Here is a 23,199-nt window from a genome sequence, read left to right as displayed (position 1 = left end):
CATAGAATGTCATGGGAGATTGGGTTAGCTTCTCTATTGAAAGCTCCTATGGTATCTGATGCCACTATATAAGGTAATCGTGCAGATATAAATTTTCTCTTGGAGTAGCAATTTTGCTTTAATTCTCCTTTTTTGGTTAATTATTCTAAATTTATGACCTCTGGTTACCAAACCACTTGTATATCCCTATCAGCTTTATATTTGCAAAGGGGCAGCAATGGAAAAATTTGCTGGTTGAGGGTAGGCCTCCTGCTATAGACCTGTATCAGGAATTTTAAAATTAGCTGAGCTTGAAATCAGCCTGAAACCTGGTAGTGCCTAAAAGCACAACAATATGATCTATTAATTGCTTTCAAAGCCTTCACCTTTTTACTGAAAAGGTTTCAAGTACAACCAAGTAGTTGCAGATCACATGGTTAAATATATTTTTTGGCTGATGCAGGAGGGAGCCCGAACCTTTTGCCATCAATAAGATGGGCAATGCAGAATGTTACTCTGCCAGCAGTTTTCTGAGGAGGTTCTGCAAAGCAAACTCTATTGGCACCAATTTTCTTTCCTTGCTCACACGCCCAAAACCAGTTCCCTTTTCTGGCTAGAGCAATGCTTAAGAACACCCAAAACATTGCAAAAATGAATCCAAAACGTTAAATGCACTGCACTCTCCACTGATGCTGTTGAATTTGCGGCATTTTACACTTTTGCTTAATATGTGACGAATATCTAGTTCATTGTTCAGTTAATATTTTAGAGGTAATGCTTCATTCTGGGAAGATCATAATTTAACTGTAGAAAAAAGGATAAATGCAACAAAAGCAGCTGGGAGTCTATTATACTTAAAAAGTTGGGACATGCTGACTTAAGGGTTAACAGCCAGAAAGGTAAGATCCTACACCAGCTGCTGGGCTTATTTAGCTGGAGGGTTGGAGATGCGGTGTTTACACTCCTTGCAAAGAAGGGTTTTGTTTTGGGAGTTTAAAAAATTAGTTTAAAAGCATTCAGTGAACCCTGGAAGGCTACATCGTCCTGGAGATGGGTGGAGCTGAAGAAGGTTCTCTGGTTTCAATTTATCTGAGTGTTCTACAGCAGGGGAAAGAGGATACTGAAAGGCCACTGAACGGCTCCAGACAGTTTGAGGGCCATTGGTTGCAATTTGGACCTTGCATTGATCACAACTCACAGATGCCCTGGATGCTGTTCGTAGGCTCAAGGCAGTTAGGGCTCAGGGAAGATCTGGGGAACTGAGGTGGTGGTGGACAGTCACAGGTTCCATGCTGGAGAGGGTTAGGGCTCAGAAGAGACCCTGGGAGCCATTTGTAGCTTGGTGCAGCCGGGAGACTGGAGTTCTGAGGCAGTGCCAGCTTAGTCTGCAAAAGAGTTGGAAAGTGAACTGGTAATTTGAGGCAGGATTGTAGCTTTGTGAATCCTGTGGGATGCAGTCTTAGGAGAAAATGAACCATTGAGAGATGAACAGTCGTTGAGGCAGTTCGAATTGGAGCAACTTTTGAAGGAATTAAAAGGCTAAACCTTTGAAAGTGAAAAGTTGAAATCCCTCATGAGGGAGACAAGTTTTAACAAGATATTGTGACTCAAAATGGTCATTGATGTCTGGGTGGGTTGCTGAGAAATCCGTGGGGTCTGTCTTGATTGTATCTGCCATTTAACGTGCAGTGTGCCTCAGTTTGCCTGTTAATTCATATTAACTTCGTTCTTGGTATTTCAAATTTGTCTATTTTAGACAAAATGTTACTGGCCCCTAACCAGATCATAACAATTAACATTGTGCTTGGACAAATCAGGCCTTATTATAACAGCCCAACAGCAAGCAAGGATGCTGCCATAAGCCCTTTTGTTAAGTTTGGACCAGGCTTTACTCTTTTGACATCAACTGACAACTGATATCCTGGATGCTTCTCACAGGTCTTGAAACTGAAAGCTATCATTAAAAAAAGGCCAAAGGATTTAGCTCTAAACCACCTCCTACAGCACTGATTCTGCAGGCCACAATAAGCTTAAAAAAATGTTCACATCAACTTATAAAATAGCTGCAACTTTGAAAAAAGATGTAAAAATAATTTATCAAACTTACAAAAATCTAAGCTGGATATTACAAATTACAATATTGCATACTACTGAAAAATATTTTAAAACACTTTTCCCGCAACCTTGGCTATTCTTGTTGGAAAAAAAACTAAAAGCAATTCACAACAATGGCCCTTTAATTTTTTTTTCTCTCTTGTATCCTATAATCTCCAAATACATTGTCCTAAAAGACAGACTCAGCCCTTAATCTTTTGAAATCAAGACATGTGCAGCTTCTAACTCTAACCCAGGACTGCCAAAGTACACAACCCATTGCCTCCTTTTTCTTACAATTGTTAAGCTTTTAAAACCCAAACCTGATATTAATCATTATTTTCCTATTTACTGAGCTGATATTACACTTCCCAATCTTGGTGGTGTCTGCAATATTGCCCTTGGCTTTTCCTTAGATTGAGACACCAAATGGCAGGACACCTAACCAAAAGGGACAGCATCCCCAGATGATTTTCCGCTTTGCCTTCCGAGAGTGCTGCCAATTTCCATCTGTGGGGGTGGCTGGGGGTGAAAGGAAGAAAGGAAGGAAGGAAAAGAAAGACTAACTTGTATTAATATAGAACCTTATTACATCCCTAAAAAAGACCTCCAAATACAACAATTATTTAAAATACATTGGCTGTGATGTACACAAACATGGTAACAATTATACACAGAGCAAAATCCACATCAGCAATGAGATGAACATGGAGGTCGTTTAGTTTTTCCTGGTGTTACGAGTAGAATGCAGCCAGCACAGTGGGAGAACTCAAATCTTCATCCATCTGAACCAACTGAACAAGGAGTTTGACATCAGAATGTTTTCAGAATAATGATCTCGGGTCCTGCAGTATGATTTGTAACCATGTCCATGGACTCAGGTGAGAGAGCTAACCAGTTGATACAGTTATCTTGGTGTAGTAAATATAAGAGCATGTTTCCTCATCTATCTTACCTTCCTGGTAGTTGTGTGCTCCATCAGGCAGGGCCAGAAATGGGAGGTATTTCCACTCCTCAGGCAAGCTGTGACCATCATGTCCTTCTTCTGGAACCAACGGTGGATATGAAAATTCAACCTGTAGTGTTCAAGAATGGAGATTATAATAAGTAGCACATAATTTTCGACAAGAAAAAGTTAGATGCAATACTCTACAGATGACAACTAGTGAAGAAATCACAATGGCTGGAAAAAGGCAATCAAAAAAGTACTTTGTAAACATAAAAGGACAAAGAACTATTTTAGGAACTTCTTTATCCATTTAATTCATCACTTTGTTTCTAGCAGTACTCCGCAGGTTCTATATGCATTCTAGTATTCAATTCTGTGGTGACCAAATTTATATACCTGCTGAACGATCCAGAATATTTACATCTGGGAACCAGTCCAACCTAGTTTGAGCTTTTCTTGATAGCTGTTCTTCATGTAAAGGTCCCAAAATTATTTTCCGTAAGCAGATCTAGTCTCCTATTTGCTTCAATTATTTTATTCTGTTCAGTGTTGGAGTTAACCCTGAACAAAGCAAGTTGCTTATTAGAGGTTACCCAGGATTTCAGTAACAAAGGCAATCCAAATAATGAAAATATTATGCCAATTGATACCAGCTAAATGAATCTTCCAAATGTATTTACAAATAAGATTATACATAGAAAGAAGAAGCTGGCTAATTATTAAACAGTGTAATGCTCATCTGAGAGAATGGCAATCAATCCATAAAAGGTTGACAGTATACTATTTTCCAAAAAACTGCATTTGTTCAACAATTGCTAGAAATCTAATAATTCTTTTGGATAAGTTAGCAGATAGGCATTACATTGGTTATAATCTTGCAAAATTCCCTAGATTCTGGAAAGGTCCCCCAGATTGGAAAGCCACAAATTGTAACATCCCTATGCAAAAAAAGAGGAAGACAGCAAGCAGGAAACTATAGGCCAGTTAGCCTAACATTATTGGGATAATGCTGGAATCCATCGGAGCTGGATATTTAGAAAATCGTAATATAATCAAACAGTCAGCAACATGGTTTTGTGAATGGAAAATCATGTTTGACAAATTTCTTACGAATTCTTTAAGAATGTATTGAGCAGGTTAGATAAAGGGGAACCTGTAGATGTATTCCCAAAAGGTATTCGATAAGGTGCCTCTTAAAAGGTTACTACACAATCTAAGAGCTGTGTTGGGGATAAAAGATGATTGGCTAACTAACAGAAAACAGAGTCACAGTAAATGGGCCATTTTCAGGTTGGCAAACTATAACAAGTGGGGTGTAATAGGGATCAGAGCTGGGGTCTCAACTATTTATACTCTGTAGTAATAACTTAGATGAAAGGGTCAAAAGTATTGTAGCCAAATCTGCCAAGAGTACTAAGATAGGTGGGAAAGCAAGTTGTGAGGAGGACACAAAGAAGCTGCAAAACGCTATAGGTAGGTTAAACGAGTATGCAAAAATTTGGTTGAAGTATAATATGGGAAAATGTGAGGTTATATAATTTAGTAGGAAGAACAGAAGAGTAAAATATTATTTAAATGAAGAGACACTACCAAAATGCAGCAGTACAGAAGGATCTGGGTGCCCTTCTACATGAAACACAAAGGCAATCCCAATAGCAGCAAATGTTGAGAAGTTTGGTGCTATTGAAGGCCACAACGCCACTGCGACTTCTGGGGGACCCACGTAACGCTCCAATCTGGAATCTGGTGTGTGCTTAAAAGGGCTCCGGAGAGTCCAAGCTGATGGTCCCATCAGGACCTGTCAGGGTGTAAGCTTGGGCTGATTGCCCTTAACCTACCTCAATAGTTGCACTGATATATTCATGGCTGCTCCTAGCAGGGGCTGAGACCCAGCACCCCCAGGTCTGCAGCACCCAAATTACATTTATGAATGAATAGTTAGACTCAAATGTTTACAGCACAGAAGAGGCCATTTAACCCATCGTGTCCATGCCAATCAACAACTACACAAATCCCATTTTCCAGCGCTTGGCCCATAGCCCTAGAGGCTATGGCAATGCAAGTGAATATCTAAAAACTTAAAATGTTACGAGAGTTTCTGATTCAACTGCCCTTTCAGGCAGTGAGTTCCAGACTCCCACCGACTTCTGGGTGAAAAAATTTCTCCCCAACTCCCCTGTTAGCCTTCTACTTTTTACCTTAAATCTATGCCCCCTGGTTATTGACCCCTCTACTAATGGAGAAAGTGCCTTCCTAACCACCCTATCTATTCCCCTCATAATCTTATACACCTCAATCAGGTCCCCTCTCAACTTTCACTGCTTCAAGGAAAACAACCCCAGCCTATCCAATCTTTCCTCATAACTCAGACCCCCTAGCCCAGGTAAATCTCCTCTGCACCCTCTCCAGTGCAATCACATCCTTCTTACAATGTGGTGACCAGAACTGCACGCAGTACTCCAGCTGTGGCCTAACCAGTGTTTTATACAGTTCCAGCATTACCTCCCTGCTCTTGTATTCTACGCCTTGGCTAATAAAGGCAAGTATCCCATATGCCTTAACTACCTTATCTACCTGCCCTGCTACCTTCAGGGATCTATGGATATGCACACCAATGTCCCTTTGATCTTCAGTACTTTCCATGGTCCTACCGTTCATAGTATAATCCCTTGCCTTGTTAGCCCTCCCCAAGTGCGTTACCTCACACTTATCTGGGTTGAATTCCATTGGCCACTGCTCTGTCCACCTGACCAGTCCATTGATATCCTCTTGCAGTTTACGGCTATCCTCCTCACTATTTACCACCCTAACAATTTTCGTATCATCCGCAAACTTCTTGATCATACCCCCTACATTTAAGTCCAAATAATTTATGTACACCACAAACAGCAAGGGCCCCAGCACCGAGCCCTGCGGAACCCCACTGGAAACAGACTTCCAGTCACAGAAACATCCCTCTACCATCACCCTCTGCTTCCTGCCTCTCAGCTAATTTTGAATCCAACATGCCACTTTGCCTTGGATCCCATTGGCTCTTACTTTCTTGACCAGTCTGCCATGAGGGACCTTATCAAACCTTGCTAAAGTCCATGTAGACCACATCAAATGCATTACCCTCATCAACACTCCCAGTTATCGCCTGAAAAATTTGATCAAATTTGTCAAACTTGACCTTCCCTAAACAAAACCACGCCAACTATCCCTGATTAATCCACGTCTCTCCAAGTGCAGATATATTCTGTCCCTCAGAATTATTTCTCGTAGCTTTCCCACCACCGAGGTTAGACTGACTGGCCTGTAATTTCCTGGTCTATCCCTTCCTCCCTTTTTTAATAATGGGATAATATTAGCAGTCCTCTGGCACCTCACCTGTGGCCAGAGAGGAGTTGAAAATTACTGCCAGGGCCCCTGATATCTCCTCCCTCAACTGCCCGAGATACATCATGTCCAGGCTTTCTTTTTAATTCATTCATGGGATGTGGGCTTCACTGGCTGGGCCAGCATTTATTGCCCATCCCTAGTTGCCCTTGAGAAGGTGGTGGTGAGCTGCCTTCTTGAGCCACTGCAGTCCATGTGGTGTAGGTACACCCACAGTGCTGTTAGGAAGGGAGTTCCAGGATTTTGACCCAGCAACAGGGAAGGAACAGCGATATATTTCCAAGTCAAGATGGTGAGTGTTTTGGAGGGGAACTGCAAGGTGATGGTATTCCCAACTATCTGCTGCCCGTGTCCTTCTAGATGGTAGCGGTCCTGGGTTTGGAAGGTGCTGTTGAAGAAGCCTTGGTGAATTCCTACAGTGCATCTTGTAGATGGTACACACTGCTGCTACTGTGCATCAGTGGTGGAGGGAGTGAATGCTTGTGGATGTGGTGCCAATCAAGTGGGCTACTTTGTCCTGGATGGTGTCAAGTTTCTTGAGTGTTGTGGGAACTGCACTCATCCAGGCAAGTGAGGAGTATTCAATCACACTCCTGACTCGTGCCTGCGAATTTATACATTCTTAAGGCCACTAAACCTGCTAGTACCTCCTCTCTCTCTATTAATTTCCTCTAATACTTCACAGTCCTCCACCCTGTTGTCTATACCTGCGTCGTCCTTTTCCAATGTGAAGAATGATGCAAAGTACTCATTGAGGACTGTACCCACGTCTTCCGGCTCCACACACAGATTACTCTATGGTCCCTAATTGGCCCTACTCTTTCCCTAGTTATTCTTTTGCTCTTTACATATTTAAAAAACCTCTTTGGGTTTTCCTTTATTCTACCCACCAATGAACTCTCTTAGCTTTCCTAATTTCCTTTTTAAGCTCCCCCTGCACTTTTTATACTGCTCTAGAGACTCTGCCATATTGAGCCCTCGGTATCTGTCATAAGCTTCTCTTTTTTTCTTAATCCTAACCTTTATGTCCCTTGACATCCAAGGCTCTCCAATCTTGGTCTCCCCCTTTGTCTATACGGGAACATATTTGTCCTGTAGTCTCACTATTACCTCCTTGAATGCCTCCCACTGCTCTCTCACAGTTTTAATTGTCAAGGGAGATTGGGTTAGCTTCTCTATTGAAAGCTCCTATGGTATCTGATGTTGCAGATATAAATTTTCTCTTGGAGTAGCAATTTTGCTTTAATTCTCTTTTGGTTAATTATTCTAAATTTATGACCTCTGGTTACCAAACCACTTGTATATCCCGATCAGCTTTACATTTACAAAGTGGCAGTAATGGAAAAATTTGTTGATTGAGGGTAGGCCTCCTGCTATAGAGCTGTATCAGGAATTTTTAAATGAGCTGAGCTTGAAATCAGCCTGAAACCTGGTAGTGCCGAAAAGCACAACAATATGATCTATTAATTGCTTTCAAAGCCTTCACCTTTTTACTGAAAAGGTTTTAAGTACAACCAAGTACTTGCAGATCACATGGTTAAATATATTTTTTGGCTGATGCAGGAGCAGTCCGAATCTTTTGCCATCAATAAGATGGGCAATGCAGAATGTTACGTCGTCCCTCTCACTTGTGAACACTGACGCAAAATATTCATTTAGAACCCTACCTTTGTCTTCTGGCTCCACACACAAATTACCACTATGGTCCTTAATGGGCCCTACTCTTTCCCTAGTTATCCTCTTACTCTTAATGTACTTGTAAAATTACTTTGGATGTTCCTTCATTTTACCTGCCAATGTTTCATGCCCCCTTTTTGCTCTCCTAATTTCCTCTTTAAGTTCCCCCCTATACATTCTATGCTCCTCTAGGGCTTCCGCTGTTTTGAGCCCTCTGTATCTGCCATGAGCCTCCTTTTTCTCTTTATCCAATCCTGTATATTCCTCGACATCCAGGGTTCCCTGGATTTGTTGGTCCCACCCTTTATCTTTACTGGAATATGTTGGCCCTGTACTCTCCCTACTTCCTTCTTGAATGAGTCCCACTGCTCTGGTGCAGATTTACCTAAAAGTAGCTCTTCCCAGTCCACTCTAGCCAAATCATATCTGATCTTATTAAAATCGGTCTTCCCCCAATTTAGACCTCTGATTTCTGGCCCATCCTTGTCCTTTTCCATAACAACCTTGAATCTAACGGAGTTATGATCACTATCTGCAAAATGCTCCCCCACTGATACCTCTACCACTTGTCCGGCTTCATTCCCTAAAATTAAGTCCAGGACCACCCCCTCTCTTGTAGAACCTTCTACGTACTGGCTTAAAAAGCTCTCCTGGGTGCATTTTAAGAATTCCGCTGCCTCTAAACCTATCACACTATGACTAAATCAGATAATGTTGGGGAAGTTGAAATCCCCCATTATTACTACCTTACTATTTTTACACTTCTCTGAAATTTGCCTACATATCTGCTCTTCTATTTCTCTCTGACTGTTTGGGGGCCTATAGTACACTCCCAGCAATGTGATTGCTCCTTTTTTGTTTTTAAGTTCTACCCATATGGCTTCATTTGAGGAGCTTTCTAAGATGTCATCCCTCCTTACTGCTGTAATTGATTCCTTGATCAATATTTTCTCCTCTTTTACCTCCTTCCCTGTCTCGCCTGAAGACCCTATATCCTGGAATATTGAGCTGACAATCCTGCCCCTCTCTCAACCATGTCTTTGTGACAGCAGTAACATCATACTTCCATGTGTTAATTTGTGCCCTCAACTCATCTGCCTTATTCGTCAGGCTCCTTGCATTAAAATAAATACCATCCAACCTTGCCAAACTCCCTTGTGCCTTAACTGGCCTAAAATTTCTATGCCTTCCAGACTCACTTGCTCTCTCTTCTAATTTTGGCTGTGCATCTCCCCCTGCTGAACCTCCTTTCAGGATCCCATTCCCCTGCCAAGTTAGTTTAAACCCTCCCCAACAGCACCAGCAAATCTCCCCACAAGGATGTTGGTCCCATTCCAGTTCAGGTGCAACCCATCCACCTTGTACAGGTTCCACCGCCCCCAGAAACTGTCCCAATATCCCAGAAATCTAAAGCCCTCCCTCCTGCACCATCTCTGCAGCCACGCATTCATCTGGACTAGCCTCCTATTTCTATACTCACTAGCACGTGGCATCGGAAGTAATCCAGAGATTACTAACTTTGAGGTCCTGTTTTTTAATCGATTTCCTCGCTCCCTAAATTCTGCTTGCGGGACCTCATCCCTGTTTCTACCAATGTCGTTGGTACCAATATGTGTCACGATCTCTGTCAGTTTGCACCCCCCCCCAAAATGCCCTGCAGCCGTTCAGTGACATCCTTGACCCTGGCACCAGGGAGGCAACGTACCATCCTGGAGTCACGTCTATGGCTGCAGAAACGCCTGTCTGTACCCCTTACTATTGAGTCGCCTACCACTATTGCTCTTCCCCTTTTTCCTCACCCCCTGTGCAGCTGAGCCATTCACAGAGCCATGAGTGTGGCTGCTCTCCCCAGAGGAACCATCACTCTCACCGTTTTCCAACACAGAAAAATGGTTCTCGAGCGAGATGCACCCTGGGGATTTCCTGACTACCTGCCTGACACCTTTCTTCTGACTGATGGTCACCCATTCCCTCTCTGTCTGCACTTCCGTAAGCTGTGGGGTGACCACGTCTGAAAAAGTGCTGTCCACGAAACTCTCAGCCTCATGGATGCGCCTCAGTGCCTCCAGCTGCCGCTCAAGCTCCAAAACCCGGCACTCAAGTAGCTGCAGCTGGTGGAACTTCCTGCACACGTGGTCAGTCAGAGCGCAAGGAGTGTTTAGGACTTCCCACATGCTGCAGGCAGTACATAACACGGGACTGAGTTGCTCTGCCATGCCTCTAGTTGAAAAAAGACCCTTATTTTAAGTTAAATACAGTAAAAAAAAATTAAATTATTTATGTTCTTTTAATAAAAACTAGAACCCTTACCTTAATCTATTTTAAACTGGAGAAAAAAACTGGAGAAAAACACTTACCCACTACTCACCAATCAGCTCTCACCTTTGTGCTGACGTCACTTTTTGAAGCTTCCCCACACTCGCGCTGGCTCTGATCTCTCTGCCGCTCTCTCGCACTGTCTTGTGATGTTACTCTTGTTATTTTCAACAAGAACTGACTGCAGGACACTCTTCCCAGCCTGCTTCACCATGATACTGACTACAGGACACTTCCCAGACTGCTTCACCACAATGCTGACTGCGGGACACTCTTCTCAGACAGCTTCACCATGATGCTGACTGCAGGACATTCTTCTCAGACTGCTTCACCACGATGCTGACTGCAGGACACTCTTCCCAGACTGCTTCACCACAATGCTGACTGCAGGACACTCTTCCCAGACAGTACAGTTCAATCCTCAAAATTGATGGGGTTTAACCCTCTTCATTACACAATTTTAAAGAAAAATAACCTTAGAGAACACATAGGAAGCTTCAGAAAAAATGTAATTTCATTGGTGGCACTGCTGTAATATTTAGACCTTTGATTCATTTACCTTCCCTCTTTAAAAGACAAATGCAGCAATATTTAATAACCTAGAAAGTAAAACAAAGACTTATTAAACAAGAAAAAAATCTGGAAATAGGAAGGGAAAGCTGACCGAAACTCTGGGGAAAGTGCATAACTGTCAGCAAGCTGTAACAAATGAAACATAATATCCAGAAAACAACCAATACCAAATTCACTAGCTGTTAAAATCCCAGGACTGAAATATATGCGACTACACATTTCTAGCAATCACATGGCCTTCCTACTTTTTTTAATAAACAGACCACATGGCATGCAACCAACATCACCATAATTAATTCATGAGTTATAAATCAGATAGCCTTTAGCTGTAAAAGCAGTTGTTGGAAAGCATAACATTCCACTGCTGTTTTACCCATGTAATAAAGAAAATTAGTTGGTAATATTAGCCTGGTTAAACCTGAATGTTTCTCCAAAAAAGGTAACCCAAAATATTTGTTGAGAATTAAATTTGGAACGAAAAGAAATCACTTTTTCTTTTAAAGAAATACTTAGTGTATTTAACGGCAAATGTATCTCTAGTCCAGAACTACTTACAACATGTGCAAGAAACCTAAGACCGCAATATTTACATTTTATCCAACACTTCAACAAATGTATTTCACATTCTAAATACATTATTGTACCTAGAGGAAAGCTTAAAATTTTAATTTCACTGGAATCGCTTATGTACAAAAATATCCAGGTAGAAATGTTGATTGACTACCTTCTAAACCCCCAATCCATTCTATCTTGAAACTAAACAGGCAATTTAAAGTATAACCTTTTACAAAATCTGATATTCATGACACCTCCCTATGAGGCTTTGAGACTTCCGGTCAACCCAGAGTCATCACAGATGTCCTTGCCATTGTCCACAGGAACTCATGGCAATTTACAGGGTAGATGATAAAAAATGGATCAAAAGCAACAGATGAATATAGATGTACCAAAGGTTAGCAGGCAAAGAAGAGGTAGTTCAAGTACAGTCAAGGTATATTACCATGAAGGGGAAAGGTATGACAAAAAAACCCAGAGCTTCTTAGATGACAAATGAGATAGAGATTAAGACAAAGTAGAAAAAGTGTGCTTATGATAGATGTCAGGTGGATAATACAATTGAGAACCAAACCAAATATATAAGGATTAGAATAGAATTGAAAAAGCTGTCATGATCCCCACACAGAATAATATTCAAATTCCCAGCAACTGACTGACTAGAAGGATCATACGATAAGATTTCAAGTTTTCAAACTTTTTCTGTAACAAAAACTAAAAGCAACATTGATTAAACATTATTTCAGTAGGCAACTTACAATCTAATCTACAGGGATGTTTCAACATTTAACCTTTAAAATGACCAAAGCTTCCATTCCATGGTTATACTTTACTCTGTCCCTTAAGTGGACACTTCACTCTCCAGGAATCAGTCCAAAAATTATTCTCAGCTCCCGATAGTTTGATTCCTTTTTCCATCAGATAAATTCTAATGAACTGATTTTCACGGTAAGGGCTACCCTGGAGATTCCTCCTTCTAGCCAAAGCTAGGCAAATCTTCCAGCCTCGTTTAAATCCTCACAAACTTGGTCTCTTCAATCCGAGCATGAACTCCCACTTACATTCTGCCTGGTGAACAAATGGTCGCCTCTATATTTCTGTTCTCTCTCTCTCAAAATCTTGCAGACTCGCCTGCCTGAGAAGTTGAGGGATATCTTTTTTTTAAAAAACCCTGTAAGCCAACAACAATGGCTTTGTTGTTCTCCTCTCATAACCCATCTCCAGGGCAATGTGGATCACATGGGCCTTGTATCCAGGTAGAAATGCTGATTAACTACCTTCTAAATCCCCAACCCATTCTATCTTGAAATTAAACAGGCAGTTTAAAGTATAATTGTTTACAAAATCTGACATTCATAAAACCTCCCTGAGATTTGGAGACTATAGGGCAGCTCAGAGACATCACAGATGCCCCTGCCATTGTCCACAGATGTGAATATCTTATATCTTTTTCCTCATAAATCAATCTGGGCCTCACTGTCTCCATACCAGCCAAGTCACCCAGCTTGCTGTCAAGCAGGATTTGGAGCAGATCACATGACCCTCTTCAATACTCCATTTTACCTTAAATTAAATTGTCTCAAAACATAAACTTATGAACTTCATATTTGTAACAAAGCAAATAAAAGAAGCAAAGACAGAATATATGAGTAGAAACTGGCAGCTAATAAAAAAAGGAATCTAAAAGTCTTCTATTGGCATATAAATAACAAAACGGTGGTAAAGGAGGAGTGGGGCCAATTAGTGATCAAAAAGGGGATTTACACATTGAGACAGCAGGCATGGCAGGTGTTAATGGAACACTTTGCATATATCTTTACCAAGGAAAAAGATGCTGCCCAGGTCATTGTGAAAAAGGAGGTAGTTCAGACATTTGATGAGTTTAAAATTGATAAGGAGTATTGGATAGGCTGTCTGCCCTTGAATCTGATAAGGCACCAGGTATGGATGAGATGCATCCAAGGATACTGAAGGAAATGAGAGCGGAAATTGCAGAAGCACCAGCTATAATTTTCCAATCTTTCTTAAGACTCAAGGGTGATGTCAGAGGATTGGAGAATTGCAAATGTTATGCGAAGGGCATACAGGTAAGCCCAGCTGCTACAGGCCAGGCAGTTTAACTCCAGTGGTGGGACAAAATTAATAATCACTTGAGCAAATGTGGGTTTTTGATGAGGTAACAGAGATGGCTGATGAGGGTAATGTTGTTGATGTAGCGTGCATGGACATCCAAAAGGCATTTGTTAAAGTGCTGCACAACAGACTTGTGAGCAAAGTTAGATCTCATGGAATAAAAGGCACAGTAGCAACATGGATACAAAATTGGCTGGGTGACAGGAAACTTTAGTAATGAACAGTTCTTTTTCTGGAGCAAGGTTTATAGTGGAGGTCCCAGGGATCAGTGTTAGAACACCAGCTCTTCCTGATATATATTAATGACGTTGACCTTGGTGTACAGGGCACAATTTCAAAACTTGTGGATGATAAGAAACTTGGAAGTATCGTGAACCATGAGGAGGATAGCGTTCCAAAGGGACACAGACATATTGCAGAATGGGCAGACAAGTGGCAGATAAAATTTAATGTAGAGAAGTGTGAAGTAATTCATTTTGGTACGAAAAATGCAGAGAGACAATATAAAAAAGGATACAATTCTAAAGGGGCTGCAGGAGCAAAGGATCCTGGGTGAATATGGGCATAAGTCATTGAAGGTGGCAGGATAGTTTGAGGTAGTGGTTAATAAAGCATAAAGCATCCGTGGCTTACCAATAGGGGCATACATTACAAAAGGAAGTTATGTTAAACCTGCATAAAACACTAGTTCCACCTCAACACAAGTATATTCTGTCCAGGTCTGGGCATCACACTTTAGAAAGGACTTTAAAGAGGGTGCAGAAAAGGTTAACAAGAATAGTTCCAGGGATGAGGAACTTCAGTTATGTAGAAAGATTGCCGGAGTTGAAACTGTTCTCCTTGGAGATAGTTGAGAGGAGATTTGATAAGGGTATTCAAAATCATGAGGGGTCTGGACAGAGTAGATTGGTAGCAGGATTGAGAGCCAAATGGCATAGATTTCAGGTAATTGGGAAAAAAAAACAAAGGTGAAATGAGAAAAAACTTATTCAAGCAGCGAGTGGTTAGGACCCGGTATGTACTGTCTGAGAGCATGCTGAAGGCAAGGTCAACTGAGACTTTCAAAAAGGGAATTGGATCATGATTCAAAAAGGAAACACTTGCAGAGCAACGGGCAAAACACAAGGGACTGGCGCCAGGTGAGTTGCTGCTTCAGAGGGCCAGCACAGACATCAAATGGCCTACTTCTGTGCTGTAACCATTCTATGATTCCATAGAAAGTCTGGAAAAGACAAAAGGAACACTGAAGAGAAGGAATATAAGGAGCTTTTGAAAACAATGAGCTGCTCATCCTCCTTTAGATTGGAATATTAAGCTCCCATTCATGCCAGGTTTCTGTAATGGCTACTGTGTTGTACCCTTCAAGTAGAATCTCTGCTTCTTGTTCACCTGCTTTATTCCTTGTGCTAAGAGCATTTGTATGGAGGGTTCTTTTTGGTTACCTTTGCCCCCAACCCTCACACCTTGTTTTAATTAATTCTGAAGTAAGATGGTGAAGTAGGAAACCAGATGCCAATTTCTTACTTAACACTAGGTTCATTTATAGAATACAACATTAAAAATGTCTGCCTCCTCCCTGACCAGTATCCTTTGTCCCATACATCTCTCTTTATACCCTTTTGAATATAAATCAAATAAACAAGTTAACTAATTGGCAGCTCCTCAAAGGGGCAGTGCTCAAGGTACTGAATCAATGCCCTCCACTTATATATCTTTAATCTTAATAATACAATTAGCATACCATGAACATCTTTTTTTAAATCCAAACTTAATAACACAAAATATATTTCAAAAAGGAACTGAAGAAAGAGAAAGAAAAAATATTTTCCATATTCTGTACACATCATAGTACAAGACATCCCGAGGGCCTCTTATAGTTTCTTTGTGCAAGCATTCCTTTTTGTAAAGTAGTCCGACAATTGATGACTCGTGTCAACCAATTTTATCTTGGCGATTTCTTTTCTCTCTAGCATAATTTTTACACTAGCAAGGTCAATCCCTAACTTTTTTTCAGTCACATTTCTTGTCAACTGAACATCATCTTGCAGGGAACAATTATCTATTGTTATGACAGCAGATGTTAATTGCTAAGCAAACCAAATCCCAGAGGGAAACTTGGCTTACAGGCCATATCCATTTTTTTGTATTCTAAAAATGAGATAAAATGTGCTGATCTCAGCAACAAGTCCAGTAACACTTTTGGGACTTTAAAAATTAAAGGTAAATGTTTTATTAACAAGAAGAAAACTTAAACAAGGTTACAGGTACACAGTTAAAATTAATCTTACAAAGCATTCCCCAAAAGACACCCTACTTAGTCAGGCCCACAAGTAATCACCTTCCAGGCAACATTCCTTATAGATGCTTAACTATAAAAATCCAGTAATATTACCCAAGGCAAACTGCTGTAGCTTTAATAAAGGCATACCATGTGACTTCTTAAACTCTCTTCCAATCTGCTGTGGAAACCCAAGGCTTCAAAACAAGACTGCTTTTTGCAGCCTATGACTTTTTGTCATAACATTCAAGGCTATGGGCCAAGTGCTGGTAAATGGGATTAGGTAGGTAAGTCAGGTATTTCTCACATGCCAGTGCAGACTCGATGGGCCGAAGGGTCTCTTCTGCACTATGTGATTCTGCCTTGACTAGATGGCTGATTCAAACTGCATCTTCTCCCAGCCTAGAGCTGTTTCCAGGAGATCTTCCTCACACAGCCAACAACCAACTACTAAACTCTCCACAGTAACTCTAAAATACCTTGCTCCACCTTTTATCTCAGATTCCATTGTTCTCACATTTCTTTGAAATTCAATTCCTTCCAAATATCAAATCCTTCCTGTTTCTATTTTTTCTTTGCTTTCAGGTCAATAAAATGTAATATATGAACATATAAATTAGGAGCAGGAGTAGGCCACTCAGCCCCTCGAGCCTGCTCCACCATTCAATAAGATCACGGCTGATCTGAATGTAACCTCAACCCCACATTCCTGTCTACCCTCGATAACCTTTCCCCCCTTGTTAATCAAGAATCTATCCAGCTCTGCCTTAAAAATATTCAAAGACTCTGCTTCCACCATCTTTTGAGGAAGAGCGTTCCAAAGACTCAATACCCTCAGAGAAAAAATTTCTCCTCATCTGTCTTAAATGAGCGACCCCTTATTTTTAAAAAGTGACCCCTAGTTTTAGATTCTCCCACAAGAGGAAACATCCTCTCCACATCCACCCTGTCAAGACTCCTCAGGATCTTAAAGGTTTCAATTAAATCATCGCTTACTCTTCTAAATTCCAGTGGATACAAGCCTAACCTGTCCAGCCTTTCCTCATGAGGCAACCTGCCCATTCCTGGTATTAGTCTAGTAAACCTTCTCTGAACTGCTTCTGATGCATTTACATCTTTTCTTTTTAAATAAGGAGACCAGTACTGTACATAATACTCCAGATGTGGTCTCACCAACACTCTGTACAACAGAAGCATAAGCTCCCTACTTTTGTGATCAATTCCCCTCGCAATAAATGATAACATTCTATTAGCTTTCCTAATTACCTGCTCTACCTGAATACTAACCTTTTGTGATTCATGCACTAAATCAACGTGGAAAATATACCCTCTTCTATTTACCCATGGAAATCCTGTAAGATGTAAAAATGTTTCTTGTTACCTCTGACTTCCCTTTGATATTCGAACAAACTCTCAACTTTATCTAACAATGCAAATGTTAGATCCAACCTATCCACTTGTACCTCAAACCCACCATATCTCATTACAAATGCACACCCAACACCTCTGTCCTTTCATGTCTTAAACCTCCCAGACAACGTGGCCCTAGTAACTTTTCCCCAGCTTAATCAAATCGTTTACACACAAACACACCCTTCTTCACAGAATAACACAACATTCCCCAAAAATATTTTAAAAAAATAACATACATTCTCTCACTATATAACATTCAATGGGAAAACTATTCTCAGAACGCCCCTTGTATCAATTTTCCCCGAAAATATTTGATAATAACCCCATTTCTACTGCTTCTACAAGAGCCAGTGGTTCTGCAGCTAAAGTACTTTTAACCACCCTTTTCATTTTCTTAGCTTCCCAGGCCAAGGGACAACATTCCATTTTCACCCACCAAGAATATTATAAAAGCAGCTGTACTCAAATACCCATTTGGAAGATTGGCATGTGAAGTGTCATTAAAAAAGGCCTAATTCAATATCCTTCGGGTTCCCTCAAGCTGGAAAATTGAGTGTGCATTTCTCCACATTTAATTCTGGAAATGTTTTGTTTGCCTTTAAATTGTAGCGTGTTTCACCATTGTATTTAGTTCCAATACATCAAAACTGGCATCTGGTCTTGTCTGAAGGTATAGCCATTTTGACTGTCCAATCAAGCTTCTTATCTGCTCTGTTCCTTCTTTAAATGTAAGATTATCTTTCTGTTATAACCTAGCATGATTTATTGGGATATAAGTAACACTTTCTACATAAGCTTGTTGATTTAAGGTTATTCCTGGCTTATTCTGCTTAATGTCTAAGCCTATATATTTAAAGCACCCACCCCCATCTCCCAAAGCCTGACTTCCAATCTTAATTCCCCTTTAATCTTATTTATAACAAATTGCACAAAACCTCCACATAGAAAACCATCGACAAGCATGACAAAGATGCCTGACAGTTTCCCTTTGTTGTACCAGTAGAACATTGCTGGATGTGCTTTCAGTGGAGTACAATCTACTTCCAGCAAGACAGACCTAAACAAGAAATACCATACCCTTGATGCATCATTCAATCAATAAACACATTTGCTTAATTTCCACAGCTTCCTTACTATATTGGTTGCTCCTTCAGTGGAGATAGAAACAGTTAACATTGAGTCCACATGACTCTTTCCCAGCTCTGAAGAAGTCATACAGACTTGAAACATTAACTCTGTTTCTCTCTCTACAGATGCTGCCAGACCTGCTCAGTTTTACCAACATTTTCTGTTTTTATTTCTTTTTGATTTATCTTCTAATTTGTTGGCAGGCACCAAAACTTCCAGTCATAAGGGTTTCTAAATTTTGTAGTGTTCCTAGATTGTTCTATAGTTCCTGTTCTACTGTATAATCCAGTCAAGCTACAGCTCCTCTACTTGTACTTCTATGACTTTCTGGACTACTATGACAGGATCTCTCTCTTCCAAGATCAGAGGTTCTATCACTGATATGTGATCATTTCCTAGCATGAGAATCACTCCCAGAAACATTGAGAACTCGTACTATGTTTTATTGCTTTCTACTCTCTCATCCATTTTTCCAGTCTATAGAAGTTACATCTTATTCATCATCTTGGACGTCTAGCCAATATTTGAACTTGCCGATAGCTTTCCTTGCTCTCCTTACTGTACACACATCCCTCCATTCAATGGACCTGTCTGGTGAGCATGTCACTTGACTACCCACTCTGTGCAGCTGTCCTTTGAATATGATAGCCCTGTTCTGTGCATCAATATCTTTCTGCCTATCGCCATCTGGCCCCTTATCTACTGTATTCTGTTCTTCATAACCATCAAACATGAGTATGAGGTAACTCATCATCTTCTACTAATTGCTCAGATTCTGAAAGTTGGTGATCAATTCCAATGAACCAAGATGAATGGACCTTAAGTTTGACTAGTTTGGAGAACTACTGTCTTACCATCACACCCTATCACCTCACCCAGGCCATTCTACTCTTTATGATCCTCTCTTTCATAGTATACTAAATCCTCAGGATTAAAGTTTATCGTGGATGGTCTAATACAATATCTTAGAGCTGAGTTCTCAGAGTCTTTGGCCTTGATGAATGCCTTTCTCCCTGCATGTAAAACATTCAATTGTGCAGAAAAAACAGAACTAATTGTGGTTCCCACTAGGGCAGGGTACTATCACATAGCACAGATGGTATTTGGTACTCTTCCCACAGACCAATTGCTCAGGACTGTTGCCTCCAACCATCTAAAGCAAATTCTTTGCATGGGCTGCCCATGCCACAGCAGTGATTAACTTACAGTTTGGTTGATCGGCTAAGACCATATGGAGTAACTCATCGATCACTATATAATTTCTTTCAGAGTCCATTGCTAAAAGGATGCATGCCTTTAAATGCATGGCTACTACTTCATTAAAGTCTCATGTCAATGGAAAACTTACAATGGGATGTGGCGGCATCCTCCAAAACTTTTTAAATATATCACATTTTTCACTAATCTCTTTGGTGAGCATTGTATACTCATCTTCCACCACATCTGCATCTTTTAGCAGGATTTTTAATCTGTGACAAGAAGTTTAAGCAAATATTTCATGTAACTTTAAGACAATTTGCTTTAACACTTCTTTAACATTCTGATTAGAAATGTCAGGTTTTGTGAAGGGGATGTTAATGTCCTGATTGGATAAGCTTCAGGTCCACTGACTTTCAAGAAATAATTGGTTTAATATGTTCCATGTCTAGTTTCATGTATGCCTGTTTCATGAAGAGCTTGCTCAACAGCACCTTTCCCTCACTGGAGACATCAGTAATAAATCATTTTGCATGAAATCACCACTCTTTTTAGTGACTTCAATGCATTGTCATCCCTGAAGCTAGAACAAGTAGAATTTTCAAACTCCCTGACCCCTCAGTTTCTCTCCTTTTTAGGTTCCTCAAAACCTAGAAGGAATTTGCTTATTGAATAATGCAATGTAAATGATAAAGTGGGAATTTAGCACTAAAAAACAATTTAAATTCAGTGACTCTAAATTAAGAGCAGAATGCACCAATGTGCAACTGAAGCACAAGTTGTCAGGCTGAAAGTCAAACAGTTTATACCATTTGGTTAAACAAGCAACCAAAACAAAACTCACATTTAACAATTAGTGGTAAACAACAATTTATTTAGCACCTTTAACATAATAAAACGTTTTGGGGTGCTTCACAGTAACATTTAAAAAAATGACACTGAGCCACAATGGGGCTTTCTACGAGTTATGACACAAGCAGCAGGATTTTTGATGACCTCAAATTTACAGAGTAGAATGTGAAGGACCAGCCAGGAGTGTGTAATAGTCAAGCCCAGAGGGAGCAAAGACATGGATGAGGGTTTCAGTAGCAGACGAGCTGAGACAGGGGCGAAGTCAAGCAATGTTACAGGGATGGAAAAAGACAGCCTTAGAGAAGGCAGGAATATGAGCTTGGATGCTCAGCTCAAGATCAAATGGATAACATAAATGTAATGGGTGATAATTACCTACAGATCTACAAGTAACACCTCATACAGCAAAAATTTAGAATATAACGTAAACCCCAAGGTTGGCATATTGCCTTGAAGTAAATGAATAGTTCTAAATTAATATAGATAATCAATAGTTTAGATTGATTCTTAAATTTAGGTGTAGTTCAGCAGCTATCCATCTATGGTGACCAGGTCTATTCCCTTTCACCCTAACCAACATCCTTAACCACCGACCCCCGCCCCCTGATCCCACAGCCCGAGTCCCGCCCCCTGATCCCACAGCCCGCCCCCTGATCCCACAGCCCGCCCCCTGATCCCACAGCCCGACCCCCGCCCCCTGATCCCACAGCCCGAGTCCCGCCCCCTGATCCCACAGCCCGACTCCCGCCCCCTGATCCCACGGCCCGCCCCCTGATCCCACGGCCCGACCCCTGATCCCACGGCCCGCCCCCTGATCCCACAGCACGACAACCGACCACCGCCCCTGCCCCCGATCCCCGCCCCCACAGGCCGACCCCCGCCCTCTGACCCCACAGCCTGACCCCCGCCCCCTGACCCCACAGCCCGACCCCCGCCCCCTGACCCCACAGCCCGACCCCCGCCCCCACAGCCCGACCCCCGCCCTCTGATCCCACAGCCCGACCCCCGCCCCCTGATCCCACAGCCCGACCCCCGCCCCCATCCCCACAGCCCGACCCCCGCCCCCTAACTCCACAGCCCGACCCCCGCCCCCTGAGCCCACAGCCCGACCCCCGCCCCCTGAGCCCACAGCCCGACCCCCGCCCCCTGAGCCCACAGCCCGACCCCCGCCCCTGATCCCACAGCCCGACCCCCGCATCCTGATCCAACAGCCCGACCCCCGCCCCCTGATCCCACAGCCCGACCCCCGCCCCTAGCCCGACCCCCTCCCCCCGCAGCCCGACTCCGGCCCCCTGAGCCCACAGCCCGACCCCCGCCCCGAGCCCGACCCCCTCCCCCCGCAGCCCGACCCCCGCCCCCTGACCCCGCAGCCCGACCCCCGCCCCCTGACCCCACAGCCCGACCCCCACCCCCTGACCCCACAGCCCGACCCCCGCCCCGATCCCACAGCCCGACCCCCGCCCCCTGACCCCCACAGCCTGACCCCCACCCCGTGACTCCACAGCCCGACCCCCGCCCCTGATCCCACAGCCCGACCCCTGCCCCCTGACCCCCACAGCCTGACCCCCGCCCCCTGACCCCCACAGCCCGACCCCCGCCCCCTGACCCCCACAGCCCGACCCCCGCCCCCTGACCCCCACAGCCCGACCCCCGCCCCCTGACCCCCACAGCCCGACCCCCGCCCCCTGACCCCCACAGCCCGACCCCCGCCCCCTGACCCCCACAGCCCGACCCCCGCCCCCTGACCCCCACAGCCCGACCCCCGCCCCCTGACCCCCACAGCCCGACCCCCGCCCCCTGACCCCCACAGCCCGCCCCCTGACCCCCACAGCCCGCCCCCTGACCCCCACAGCCCGCCCCCTGACCCCCACAGCCCGACCCCTGACCCCCACAGCCCGACCCCTGACCCCCACAGCCCGACCCCTGACCCCCACAGCCCGACCCCTGACCCCCACAGCCCGACCCCTGACCCCCACAGCCCGACCCCCGCCCCCTGAGCCCTCAGCCCGACCCCCGCCCCCTGATCCCACAGCCTGAAACCCAGGCCCAACCAAGGCCTCTTCCTTGCTGCTGACCCTCCAGTTCCTGACCAGGCCCTGCTCACCTGGCAACCCTTCTTGTGGTGAAAACCGACCACCACGATGTGCAGCACGACCCCGGCCTCGGCTCCCGGCTCCATCCCTACCCCCTGAGGGTGACTCAGGCCCGGGGCTCGAGCAACCACTCAGGCGCACTTCCGGGACCGGCAGCGCCTGACGTCACCGCAAACCGCGGCTGGCGCATGCGCCGAGCAGCTTTGGGTAATTCTTACTGAAGTGAAAGATATTGTAGTTTGTAAGTATCTTAAATTCAGCAAAAGAGGAAGGTCAGTGTCTTATATTTGTGGCATTGAAATTAATGAGTTAGGATTAGGATTCTCCATAAGGAGAACTGGATCACAGAATATAGTGATCGCAGGAATGCGTTTGAATGGAGAAAGACAGTTGATCAGATCCAGCTCAGGGCGAGTGGAGCTGCAGACACCTGTTCATCAGCTTTTATTACCTGGTGATGGTGGGACACTGTTCATCAGCTTTTATTACCTGGTGATGGTGGGACACCTGTTCATCAGCTTTTATTACCTGCTGTTGGTGGGACACTGTTCATCAGCTTTTATTACCTGGTGATGGTGGGACAC

The 23,199-nt window shown here is 43.2% G+C and overlaps 1 protein-coding gene across 2 annotated transcripts in view; it reads right to left on the bottom strand.

Moving 5' to 3' along the window:
• Positions 1 to 22,761, bottom strand: part of avl9 (AVL9 homolog (S. cerevisiase)) — a 145,025-nt gene extending 122,264 nt beyond the window's left edge. For both annotated transcript variants that reach the window (XM_078539792.1, XM_078539793.1), the window contains exons 1-2: positions 22,627 to 22,761; positions 3,029 to 3,149 (exon numbers count right to left, since the gene is read on the bottom strand). In XM_078539792.1, coding sequence (XP_078395918.1) covers positions 3,029 to 3,149; positions 22,627 to 22,701 — 196 coding nt within the window. In that variant the 5' untranslated portion in view covers positions 22,702 to 22,761. The remainder of the gene's footprint in view (positions 1 to 3,028; positions 3,150 to 22,626) is intronic.
• Positions 22,762 to 23,199: the final 438 nt, after the last annotated feature.

Source organism: Cetorhinus maximus, chromosome 4 (genome assembly GCF_964194155.1).
Source record: "Cetorhinus maximus chromosome 4, sCetMax3.hap1.1, whole genome shotgun sequence".
Classification (NCBI taxonomy): domain Eukaryota; kingdom Metazoa; phylum Chordata; class Chondrichthyes; order Lamniformes; family Cetorhinidae; genus Cetorhinus; species Cetorhinus maximus.
The sequence above is the reverse complement of the archived record's forward strand: the minus strand, read 5'-3'. Positions and strand labels throughout refer to the sequence as shown.